The sequence below is a fragment of the Phyllostomus discolor genome, chromosome 14, assembly GCF_004126475.2.
Source record: "Phyllostomus discolor isolate MPI-MPIP mPhyDis1 chromosome 14, mPhyDis1.pri.v3, whole genome shotgun sequence".
NCBI lineage: Eukaryota > Metazoa > Chordata > Mammalia > Chiroptera > Phyllostomidae > Phyllostomus > Phyllostomus discolor.
In genome coordinates this window covers 4,718,705-4,731,727 of record NC_040916.2, presented here as the reverse complement: position 1 = coordinate 4,731,727, position 13,023 = coordinate 4,718,705, and the positions used below count along the sequence as shown (strand labels likewise).

Here is a 13,023-nt window from a genome sequence, read left to right as displayed (position 1 = left end):
GCTTGTCCAAGTCACACAGACAAACGTCTGGCTTCTGACTGACCTTCACTGTTTCGTGCACTGATCCCAACACTAAAGTAGGTATGGTATGTACCTGTACCCCAGAACAGCATCAAAGGCAGCTTCAAAACAAAACCTGGGCCAGAAGGAGTTCTGTCCCCTGAACTGTCACTGTGGACCTGCCCATGACACATGAAGGACTTGGACAAGACCTTTCACCACTGTGGCCTTCAGGTCCCACCTCCCCACCTGTTTAGCAGGTGAAGGAAAGCAGGGCCTCTGGCCCAGCAGCACAGAGGAGTCTGCTAAAGTCTGTGGTAGACATGAAGGAAAGGAATAAAAAGTCAAAAAATAATGGGGGGCGGGGTACTCTCGAAATGCAACGGCTTTTCCTCACAAGGTGCAGGGCAGGATAGCAGGGTGACATCCACATAACCAGCCTTAGGTTCTGGAAATGAGGAAAACCATGGTGACTAGCTTTAGGGAACTTAGCCACCAACGCAGCAGAAAGCACCACCTGCTCTGACTAACAGGTTCCAGCTACTAAATGTCACTTGCTTTTCCACACTCACTTTTTCTTTTCCCCAGCTGCTAGAAACCATTTTTGGTGGCCAAATGAAGCCATGCACCAGGAAAAGAGAGCTGAGATGCTTCAGAGTTATAGGTGGGACACAAACACAGCTCTCCCGATCCAGGAGAACAAGCAAGAACTGTCCCCAGAGATGCCCAGAGGCTGGGCTGAGACAGAAAGAGAGCTTCTCGGACCAGGTGCCTATATGTGGGGAGATAGATGAGGGAAGGTCGCTGTCCCCTCCCCTGGGACTACATCATCCTCTCCAGAAGAAAGGGTGGACTGGATGGCTTCTGAAAGATCCTTCCTGAGAAGACTGTGGTCTCGGAACGGCTGGGCTTCATCTGTCTTCCTCCCTGGGTGCGGGTCCCCCAAAGAGGAAGTTCGCTCCATAATTTGCAAACACAGTTGCATGAGGCCAAAAGTAAATGCTCTGGGGTACAGGAGTCCTTGCCACCATCTGATTAAAAATAGCCAAGCCGCTTCTAATTCCTACAGGTTCCTGTGTTCCTAACAACTCCCAGAAAAGCTGAACAGATCTTAAAAAGTCACGCTAACCTACAGCTAATTTATCCCACCTGGCAGCTGACTGCATGTCCCTTCCTCCCACCTGGGTTTGAAACTCCCTCTACTCCCCCATCCCCCTAAGGTTTGGCTGTAAGGGTTCAGTGGGGTGACTGGGTCACAGTGAGCCTTAGCAAGCCTAAGTCGCCAACGTTCCTCTATTTATAGGGTCTCTATGGAAACGGGGCCAGCATTAGAGAGCTAATCGCTGTAAAAGCCCACAGAGCCCTACTCTCTCTCGGGATACAGAGTGGATTGCTGAAGTCTCCCGACTACCCTTTGGAAGCTCTGGGCGGGGAACCTAGGGCAGGAGCCGTCCTCACCGTGGCTTTGGCGCTGGGGACCACAAGGAAGAACAAGCAGGCCTGTTCAGCGTTTCTATTAGAGGATGTGATGCGTTTCTATCAAGCAGTGATGAAAGACTCTTGGGATCATCTTTGCTCCAACATCACAGCTGACACTAAAAAACAGACGTCAACTCAGGGGCAAATGATTTTCCCATTCCCAATTTTATTTTAATTCCTCGTTTCTTTAGCTGCTTACAGACCTCTGCCTAGAGCTGATGAGAGTAGGGAAAGGTGACCTCATCCACCAGGTCCTGAGGCAGAACAGACTCAGCACACACCAGCTGAGAAGGCTGCGACTCAAGTTACCAGCATGGTGTGCCCTCTGTCTGTCGCCCCTGCCAACCACACCGGTCTGCAGTGAGCTCACCACCCTGCTCCGAACTCCAGAGAGCACATTACCAGCAATTAACCATGTGCTCCCTCAGTCTGCCGCCCAGGTACCTCTGGACAGTCTATGGATGGAACCCTCAATGGGAAAGAACATGAGGGAACGGAGGCACGACCCGTATCATCCACGTCTTCGGGTCCACCGGGCAGAGGCCTCAACACAAACACGGTGAATGCTACCTAATGACTTTCTGAGTGGGAACTATCCAAGTCTGCAAAAGTTATCTTTATAAAGTGATTTAATCCTTAGACAACTACTTTTCCAAAGACTTAAAATGCACAGTTGGGCTGTTTTTTCCTCACGTCTAACCCAGGTCCCTCCCACTGCATTTTAAACTTCCTCTCAGTCTACTGACGGAGTAACTGCCGGGAACGGGCTGGTTCGGAGGAGGGCGACCGCAGACCCGGGAGCCCCACCGTCTTTGCTGTCTCCACACTCGGCTTAGGCAGGGCTCGGGTCCTCAGACCAGCTCTGCTGTCCAGGGTGAACATCAATCACTCAGCTAACCTGGCTGAGTGGTTAAAGGAAGCCTTTAACCATTTGGTCTGAACAGTCAAATGCTGCCTTTCTCACACAATCACAAAACATGCCTGCTGTCCCTCAACAGCTTTGTTCTAACTTCTTCGTATGGAGAGAGGCTTAAGTGTTTGGCTGAGAGGGGTGGCCCCCGTCCAGTCCAGCCCTTGTTCTCAGAGTGACCCTCCTGGCCTATAAGAATGTCACAGGGAGATGCAATTTCTTACGGGAGAGATGAAAATGGAGATGAGTTTTAAGTCGACCTCCAAAACCATCGCCAAGAAGCCAACTGAGCCTTTTCTCCCAGCCTCTGATATCCACACTTTTTTAAACCTCAACCTCGAGTTCAGATCCTATTAGATGTTTTCACTCCTTGTTTAGGGAGAGACTCCTGTTAATGGGATTGGCAGTTAAGACACAATTAGGTACACAAAAAGGAGGACATTCTGTAAATCCTGGGCCTGCAAGACAGTTCCCACTGGAACTAGACAGCTGGGAATTCATCTAGAACCCAGCGTGCGGCAGCAGAACAGAGAGCTTCTTTTGCCACATGCTTTCCCATCGGTCGCCAGCTCCTCCGGGGCCCACATAGAGAGAGGGCTGCTTTGAAGAGTACTGGAGACAGAGGGGGTGGGGGTCGGGCCATCCCAGGCCTCAGGATCCCCTGCCCCCACCACATTAAGTGCAGGTGGGGTAGAAATAGGTGGCCTCACCATTCTTCAGCACCCCCCACTGTCCCTGGCCAATTTACAGAACTGAGAAAACAATGGCCGCTCCAGCCAGAAAGGGCACTGGCCCCACAAAGGGCCTGGCGCTTGCCATTCAACTTCCCGTCTGGAAAGCCCCTCTTCTCGGGTAATCAACACTCCACCCTTACTTTACTATCTTGCTTCACGTCCACCTCCCCCAGGACATCTTTCCCGGTGCCCTTGATTCCATCGCGTCACGCTCAAAGCACCTTTCAACTCCTGCGTCCTTCGATGGAGGACTTTCTTGCTATTTCATCATGTTTGACTGGGAGCTCACCGGGAGGCGGAGGCAGCGCCTGTTGCTAAAGAACTCATTTTCCATTTCTTTGTTCTGAGGTCTACCTCGATTCTGCCCCCCACTGCCCCCCATCAGGAAACCTGTCCCAGGGGTCTGGCTCCCACTGCAGGAATCTTCAGGCCTGAGCACATCACTTCTGAAACAGAACCAGGAGCCTCCCGGTGCACACGGAGCCACACTCCGCCACAAGAACCTCCCCTCAGGGCCAGGAGCGCACACACTCCTTCATCCCACTCACACTCCTGCAAATGGCTTTTCTCCACTGAAAAAGTGGAGAAACTGAGACCTACTGACTTTATCAAAATCCTAGGCCTTAAAAACAACAACGACAACAACAACAACAACAACAACAAAATAAACAGCAGAACAGAAAAAGAAGGAGGAGTTTCTTGGGAATGCCAACGTTCTCTTTCTTGCCTTGGGCAGTAGGGAGATGGGGCGTCTGTTCTGTGCTTGTTATTTAAACCATACGAGACACTTGTACGTGCCTGACACATTTCACAGGTTAAAGCTGTGCCCTTCCCACGAAGGCAGTTGGTGCCCGGGGACCCATGACCCCTTCTCCCTCGGGCTCTCTACAGGAGTGAAGGAACCAGGCAGTTTGCAGGGGCTACAGCACCTGTGCTCGAAAGTAAAGGCTGAGGATGCAGCTGTGCCTTTCCCTCAGCCATGTGGCTTCTCATTGTTTTTCCTGAGCTTCCTGGGAAGGCTGGACGGCCTATGCAGGGAATGGAAGCACTTACACTAGAACCCAGATGATCCCTGACTCAAAAGCACTTCGAACCAGGACTGAAATAATGGAATTTGGATCCTCACCCCCTTCTTGGGTGGCGGGGGGGCAGGCAGGATGAATACTGCTCGGGAATCCCTGGGGAAATTATTCGCAGGGGCTTTTGTGAGGGGAAAGAGAACCTGAGGGGAAGTCCAGGGGAAGGCCTCTGGCAGGGCACTCAGACCCTCCCTTTCAGGAAGGGCTCAATTCCTCCTGCCACACCAGAGGGGGTGGAGGGAGGGGAGAGGTTGGGGGTTTCCTCCCGTACTTTCCCAGGCATAGCAAAGGGCAAGTTTGGATAATGATGACGATGGAATCAAGAAGAACTCAAGTGGTTAACCAGGGATTCAAGAGCCACAGAGGGTAGAGATGTGACTCTGGGTTGTTGGGCTTCCGGCACAGGAGTGTCTGCTGAGACCTCCGGCCCCCAACCTAGCTAGCTGCACAAGCCTTCTGTAGGGCGATGTTCATATTCAGGTTACCTTTCAGTTCCCACTTTATGATTGCTCTTCTAACATTGCTACTTAACTATTTTTCCTTCTTTTCACTGGCCTTCCCCGCTGCGTAATCACGGGGCCCAGGCCACGGTAGCAGAACTCTACAGGGCAGAGCAGGATGCTCCGCGTCGCCGAAGGATGGGAGGGAGACTACGGGAGCCCCTGACACCTCTGGCTGCCACTAGTTAGGGCATCACTCAGATCCCTTTGGCAAAGACTAAAATTCTCTAAATTCTCTCCTCTTTACCCTTCACCTCAACGGAGGTACTTCAGGCAAAGCCTCTTATTTTCTTGCCCCTTTCTCAAGATGATTTCCTCCGATACAATTAAATCCACCACAATGCCTGAAGCTGTCACAAGAAAATAGAAGTGGACTAAAGGACCAAAAGTTCCTATCTCCAAAGTTTACAATAAAAACAAAAGCAAGCCAGAACTGCTGGTCTCCTTAGGCTGAAGAGAGGTGTAAACTGGGGAGCGTTAAAAATTAAACTTGCCCCTTTCTGGTACCACCATTAAATCTAAAACAAGTCAGCTTCTACCCAGTGCTAGAGACAATGACAGAATTTTTTCATTGTTGGAAAACTGTGCCAGCATTGCAAAACAAGTTTGGACACACCAGTATTTCTAGTCCCTTTTCCCAGAAAAAAAGGCTTGGAAAAGCTGAGTGGTTTGCCTGAGATCACACAGCAAATCAAACTGCAAGAGACCCCAAGCTCATGTCTGGTTCGGAAGTCCCTACCCTGTAAACATGTGAGAAAGCAGACAGATAAATAGCTCCACTCGTCTCCGCGTGCTCCCCGAGCAGGCAGCAGCTCTGTTTCCTCCTCCTTGCTGCCAGCCTGGGTCCACACGGCTGGGATCCGCCTCAGTGGTGTGTTTTCTTGGGGGTAGGAGTGTGTGGGGGGGGGGGGCAGCCAACACCTAGTCACACCTGGTCTTAATTTTGGTTCAGGGAAGTTCAGCATTTCATAGCAAGCATAGAATTGTTGCTATATCTGCTGCAACCAGCATGAAGGTGTCACCAGAGAGAGAGAGAGAGTGAGAGATGACATAGGGCGAGGTGAACAAGCTTCCTAAAGTAGCTTTTTATCTACAAAGACAGACACTGCAACCTTCTCACACCACAGCCAGCCCACCCTGGGGGAGAAGGGGTGGAGATGAACAGGGCCCACAGTTTCCACTGCTGGCCTAAGCTGGAGCGTGGGGAGTTTCTGAGGCTGCCCCGTCTGGACTCAGGGCGAGGGTCCATCTGATTAACAAATCAGAGTTTGCTGACCAGACTCATCTGGATCTGCCCAGAACAAAGCTTAAGTCTGCAGCAGAAGGCTGAATAAGCACCCTCAACAGCATTAAGGGCATCCCTGTCCCTTCGCCATCGTATTTAAAATAGGACCCACACCTCCTGAGCAAACAGGGTGGTCTGAAGGGTGCCAGCGGGGCCAGGCATCGAGCTTCTTGTGTACAGACTAGCCAGTGAAGCTCACCTTTAGACGTAAGGTTGGCCCTGGACCTCTGAAAACTGGGCAACAGAGGAACCAGAGGCCACATCCAAATAACTACCACAGTTTTTAAAAATTACACACAAGGAGCTAGCTGTCCCCTTCTCATCCCTCCCCAAGGAATACAGACAGGTAACACACACAGGTAAGAATGCACTCACCTGCGCTCTGACTTCCTGACTCTGAGTCGCTCAGGCCAAACGAGGAATGTCATTGGCTTATTCGGGCAAGCTCCTTAGCGTCTGCTGCTATAGGATACACGCTTTCTTTATTTAACATAACGGAGTCCTTTCACTCCTCTAGTCAAGACCTTGCACCCCCTCTGGAGAAAGTCTCGCCCGAGGCATCAATCTCCAAGGCATCTAAGTTCCTTCCTTGGGTCAACATCTCCTCGCTTAGCCTGGAGGTGAGCTGGCTTGAGAAGCCTGAGCCTGCAGTCCCTGTGGCAGCTCCAGCAAAGGTGCATTATTTATCCCAGCTGCTGTTTTAATTAATATCGAGACACATTCAATACAGCTCCACAATTGTCTCGGCAACCTCAGGCTGGAAAATAAACGACTCCCAGCTGTATGTGATTGGCTTTCTCCGAGTCTGGTTCTAACTGCCGGCTCAGCGTGTGTGCAACTTGAACCGACGCCCCAAACCAGCCCAAGCCCGGCTCCGCCACCTGTCAGTTCCGCCCTGGGGACTGGTTCTGCCAGGCAGGCAGGGATCTCCAAGCACTATCTTAACCTCTGGCTCCACCTAATGGCAAGAAATCCACACTCCCCTTTCACAGATGGATAAACTGAGCTTCATCCAGGAAGGTCCCAAAAGGAGGAAACTAATTCAGCAAAGGAAACTAATGGTCCTCTGCTTGGCCTTCCATGTTGTCATTTTCTTCCCCTGCTATCTTACAGGAGGAACAGTGATGTTAACTTTTTGGTTAGCATCTTGAATTTCTCCAGCCCTTTGTCTGAGAATAGCACTTCACACATATCATTCAAACAATATTGTATGGGTGAGTCACTAGAACGTCTGCTGAATAATGAGGAAGAAACACAGAAGCCTGAAATGGTGCCGAAAGACAGAGGCGCATATGGTACCTGAAGTCCAGCCCAGGGTTCTGGCCCAGCATCCTCTCTGACCTTTGCCTGGCTCCCCCATCACTTTTAAGCACTTCTGTGTGGGGCGGGGAAAGCTAAATAGCCAGCTGGGCTGGGATGGCCAGGGGAGGGTCTGAGCTCACCTTTAAATCAGGAGGCTTGCTTCGAGGACCGGGGTTGGGCGCCGGAGCAGCGCCCACGTCTGAAGTTGTCCCGCCAGCAGAGTTAGCACCCGTGGCCTCCCCAGGCCGGAGGTCTGTGCCCGGCAGGTGGCAAACAGCATCTTCCAGCCCAGCTCCATCCTCCTCTGCCTGCTGTTGCTGCAGCTCGTCCGATTTGCACCTCTTCATGGTGTCTGTGGGTCAGCCAGGGGAATGTGTCCTTCCAGCGAGCTGTCTTGGGGTGACCGCGCCCCCTCTTACACTCAGAAACGAAGCCTGGGGTCTAAACGATTAGCGAGGAAAGAAGTGGACGGATGACAATTCCTTGAATTAAAATTTAAATATTTTTAAAGGAGGAAGAGCAAGGGGCCAGAAGGGACAGCCTGGTTACAGCTTGGAATAGTTCATTACGACCTGGGGAGCGAAGGCAGGGCACAGTCGAGCTGGCCAGCAGGAGTCCTTGGGCGGTCATTGGAGCGGGAGGAGGGCTGCCCCCAGACCCCGAACTTTATGCTTCAGGGCATGGCTGGGGCGGGAGAGCTGAGCAGCGCGTCGCATGCCTCTGGGTTGGCCCCGCTCTGGGCGAGGCAGGGCAGGGGGCAGCCGGGCGGGCAGGTCCTCGGCGGCCGCCCTCGGCGGCGGCTGGGGCCCCCGGCCCTGCCGCCGGCCCCCGCCCCGCATGGGCTGGTCGCGGAGCCTGCGCCACGCCCGGCCCCCTCGCTCCCTGCCCGCGCCCGAGTGCCCGTGGCCCGCTTCCCGCCGGCGCGCCGCCTGCTGCAAAGCCGCTACCGCAACCAGAGCCAACAGCGAGTGCAACCTACCCCGCCCGCCACCTCCGCCCGCGAGGGGAAGGCGAGGCAAGGAGAAAATGACAACGGCGACGGGCCAATGGGAAGCCCGGAGGGCGGAGGGTCGTCGTGCAGCCACGTTTTAGGGTTGGTTGCACCGTACGAGCCCCCAGGAGAAGTCTGGAGGACTGTGCTGCTGCGTCTTAGCAATGCGGAGACGGCTGCCGAGTAGAGGCGGGGGACAGCGGGCCACCCGGGGCCTGTCTTAGCAGACGCCGGAGGGACCCTGCCAGGAAAGGCTCTCTCGGGATTTCCCCCACCCATTCGTTTTATTTAGTGGGGAGGGGGCGCAGCAGGGGTGCTTGCCATCACTGCTTTTTTTTTTTTACTCTAACTTTGTACACATTATATTATATACATCCCTCCAGTAAGGAATATTCTGATCCCTTTTAGGAAACTTGGTCTGAAATACAAACATATTATAGCCACGTTCTGCGCTGTAAATGCAAAAGGACGGGGTGTTCTGCCCCATCGCCCCTTCCCCCACTTTAATAAGTCTTAGCTTCATGCTCAGGAATGACAAAGTATTTCATATTTAAACACAATAATGAGTGTGAGAGTTCCTTTCAAACAGTAAAGCAGCTTTTAAATAAAATAGAATATTAATGACAGGAGGTTGGGACATATGGAAGAGAAGGAAAGGATTGCAAGCTCTTTTTCCCATAAATCTCAGACAAACTGCGCTGAGCAATCTGAAGGCAGAAGAGAGCATAGACTGCGGTAACCAAGAGATATGGAGCCTCATAAGAATGAGGACATCTGCGTGCCTACTGTATGCTCACTGTGGACAGGATTTTTGGTCCATCCAACAGCCTAGGCCAATGGTTCTAGGGACCTGCAGCATCTGCATCACCTGAAAACTTGATAGAAGTGCAAATAATTGGACTTCAGCCAAACCCACTGAATCAGAAATAGTGGGCCCAGAAATCTGTTTAAACAAGTGCTGCAGGTAATTCTGACACCAGCTAACATTTGAGAAGCATTGCCCTAGACAGTCAGTGAAAGGGATGCTGAGTCTGTGTGTCGCAGTGATGCTCTCTTCTGCATTTTACAGTTTAAAAACCATTTTCACACCCACGATGCCATCCTGGCCCCCTTGAGTCCTACTAGCCTGTAAGTTTCTTGCCTCTGTTTTATTCTTTCCATTCTAACCACTCATTTTAATGTAGAATATCCTAGGGCAGCCTGAGTTGTGAAGAATTTACTTTCTAACCTATCCATTTTCAGAGGATGGGAACGGAGAATGGGCTGGGAGTGTAGAACCACCCCCGACACCTGCTGCACAGTATCAGGCACAACGTGGAAACACAGTCTACAGGCCTGCAGCATTTTCAGTGGTGAAGGAAAGGCAGAATGCCGTGAAGACCCAGGCACAGCCAGACAGAACCAGTGAGGGCAGATACCCAGGGTGCAAGATGTCAGGCAGAGTCTACTGCCCACTGTCTGACTGGCCCCAGAGAAGTGCAGGGACTCCACAGACCCTGCGCCAGCCTTGGGCAAGCAGTGACCAGCAAACGGTGAACGGACCTGAGTCTAAGCTGAAGTAGAGAGAATTGGCATGAAGCCTTAAGGAAGCAGAGATGTTAAGGAAGCGTTTTGACTTATGCCTCACTTCTATACTAGGTTGAAGTGGCTTTAAGTTTGATTTTTATATTTCCATACACAGGCAAATTTCCTATTTGTGGCCATATTTTGCAAGGTGTGATGCAGCTCAACAAAGTGTCTGTGATGTGTTTCATGAAATCAAATCATACTTTACGATCCATTTTGGAAAGGCAGGGTAACATAGTAGCTAAGAGCCAGAGCTGGGACTCTGACCAGATTGCTCAAGGACAAATCCTAGCTCTGCTCTCCACAGAGCATGTGATGGGAGGCAAGATCGCTAACCTCTTAATGCCAAGATTCCTCGTTTGCAAGGGAGGATACTGACAATATCTATCATAGAGGGTGTTGGGTAATGGGGTGGGCAAAAAGTTGTTTGTATGGAAAAAGGCTTGTCAGTTATGATTATTACAGTAGCATTATTAGCTCAAAAGAATGTCACTCACAAATGCAAACCTACAAAGCACTCAGACATTGCCTGGCACAGAGCGAGGGCCATACCTATAATCCAAGATGTCATTCAGTTTCAAAAGTGTTGTGCGTTACACCGCAGTGGTTCTATCCTTGGGAGCTCACTTAAATGTCTCACCCACCTCTGACTGTCACTGAATGTCACGTTATGGAACAAATATGCTACTGCTGAGGGAGTGTGAGTGGGAAGTCTGTGTGGAGAGCTGTGTGACCTGCAACCATCAGTTTGAAGCTGACAGCAAATTTTCATTAGCCATAGTAAATTCTCGAGTACTGGAAATAAATAGAAACTGAAAGTATTTTGATTGAAATTTTGTTTAAAGGATTGGACCACTCCATTTTTTCCAGGCTTCTTTGGGAAAATATAGGCACATTCTATGTTTCAACGTTCAAGATAAAAGAAAAATTTGCAGATTTACAATGCAAGGAATTATATTTGTTATGTAGGAGTAGAATTTTCCCTTTCTGCTTTGGCACCACCAGTTAATTACAAAGAAATACCGCACTGTAGTGGGAAGAACATTGGTCTTGGTGTTAGAAAATCCATGTAAGAATTATGGCTCTGTTACTCCCTGTGTGTTCTTGGGCAACCAGATCACTCAACTCCTCTCACCCTTGTTTTTCTCAGCTGTAAACAGGGGCTAATAATATCTATCCTCACATGGTTATTGTAAGGATTAAACTAAGCAATGTATGTAAAAACACTTGACACATAGTACATGCTCAGTAAACCTGAATGAAATAAAAATAGTGAACTTGTCCAAGTCTCTTGGCTGTCACATGAGAAAGGCACAATTGTCCCACTAAGCTTAGTGCTTTCTGTGAAAGGAAATCCCAGTCAGGCTAATGGAAGGGGGCTCTCCTAGTAGTATCAAATCTGCTAAACCAGTAAGCTGTTCACACCAGATAAAGATCAGGGTTGTGGAATCCTGTCCACTTCTCAACAGCCAGTTCCTTGAGCTTGATAAACTGAAGAAGTTTGGACTGCAGAGCATGAATTGCTGAAATCAACAGGTAAGCATGGAGCAGGTTTTAGTTTCCATTTATAAAATCAATGACATCTGAGAAATAAAAGGTTGCTTTTTGCCAATAGCAAGAGGCTTATAGATTATGCAAGAAAACTGTTTCCTATTTTGTAGGAATTCTTTAAAAATGTTTTATTAAAATTATTTAATTTTAAAAGCTTAATTTTAATTGAAAAACATTTTAAACATAAAATGGGTAGGTAGTTTTCAGAGAGCTATTTTAAGCATACTAAGTAGACTGCTTTGCTTAGAAGGTGAAAGTATCCTCTAGAGAGACTAGATATAATCATTTTGATCACTGTATTTTGGTACCAACATCATTACAAATATTCCTTTGTTAATGTAATTTTCTTCTCTTTCTTTTAGAGATATCCACTCCCCCTCACACTGTTCTCCTTAAAAGAAATTGGGTTCTGCTGGATTAAGAGAAGAAAACTATGCAAATAGTCATCTGGCAGATTGGCTAGATTGTTGATTACATCACCATCCCACCACCTAAATACAGGCTTTTTATTGGCTATTGTAAAAGGCAGACAGGACTGGGAAGGCTCTGCTTCACTCGTGAATTGTAGAAGGCTCTGTATTATAAACAAATTTTATCCTGTTTTTCACTTAAAATGTACTCAGAAGCATTTTCCATGTGTTATTACATTTTTCCATGTTACTTAATAAGTAAACATTTTAAATGAATGCTTACCTTCTATCAAGTGAATATGTGAGGTTTTATTAACCACTATCCACCTTATTCTTACATAATTATGTTAATTTTTCACCTTCAGAAATAAAACTGTAGTTACTGTTTTTATTTAGAAATTGTATGTATGTTTCCTCCACAGAGTAGAATTCTAATAACTGCCAATGTTTTAAAGGGCTGGGCAAACCAAACAGATTGCCCCCCTTGCAACCATTTCTCTCCCAGCCTCCTGAGACCTGCGTGGGAGTCTCCAGTGTCCGGCTGACCCCTGGACCGCTGAATCTCCTACCTGTAGTACAAAAGGCTGGAAGTTTCTGTTTCTCATTTCAGGTAGGACACACATTCCTCATTCTGGGTGCTTGCTGCTCCTCAGTAACTGGACGAAGTCACAATAATTGTGGCTGTGAACAGAAGAGGTTTGTGACGCACGAACTTAAACCCCGATTGTACTGCTCCGGGTGAAAGCCTGCAGCTGGTAAAATGGCTGCTTTGTGTCCTTTCCCATCCCTGTAGGGACACCACACAGACTCCTGGACAATCTGTTACTTAAAGCTGAAAATGCTAGACCTTAGAAAAACAAGGAAAAAAGAAAGAAGAAGAGAAAGAGAGAACAGAAAAAGAAAACACCAGCTTTGCTCAGAAAGAATCAGTTGTTTATTATTTTGCTTCTGAAGATCTGGGCAGTTCCATCTATTATTTTATGTGGCACTTTTAGATGTAATAAGAGCAAGCAGCCTCATTTATGGAGAATCACAGGTGTTAAGCATTTGGCTAGGAAGCTTGTGAGCTCGCTCTTACTCAATCCCCACAACAGCTCTGCAAAAGCAAGTGTCGTTCCCACACGACAGCAGAGGGAACCGGCCAGGAGAGGTTACAGTGCGTTCACAGGCCGGAGCTCTGCCCTGCACTCTGCCTGACGCAAACCCGAAAAGCTCC

At 49.1% G+C, this 13,023-nt stretch overlaps 1 protein-coding gene across 2 annotated transcripts in view; it reads right to left on the bottom strand.

The window, feature by feature from the left end:
- The window catches only part of TMCC2 (transmembrane and coiled-coil domain family 2), a 35,578-nt gene extending 27,352 nt beyond the window's left edge, over positions 1 to 8,226 (bottom strand). The window contains exon 1 of one of the 2 annotated variants that reach the window (XM_028530809.2): positions 7,430 to 8,226. In XM_028530809.2, coding sequence (XP_028386610.1) covers positions 7,430 to 7,636 — 207 coding nt within the window. In that variant the 5' untranslated portion in view covers positions 7,637 to 8,226. Of the gene's footprint in view, positions 1 to 6,362; positions 6,887 to 7,429 lie in introns of those variants that run through there. The other variant, XM_028530810.2, reaches the window with a different exon arrangement.
- Between the last annotated feature and the right edge of the window lie 4,797 nt (positions 8,227 to 13,023).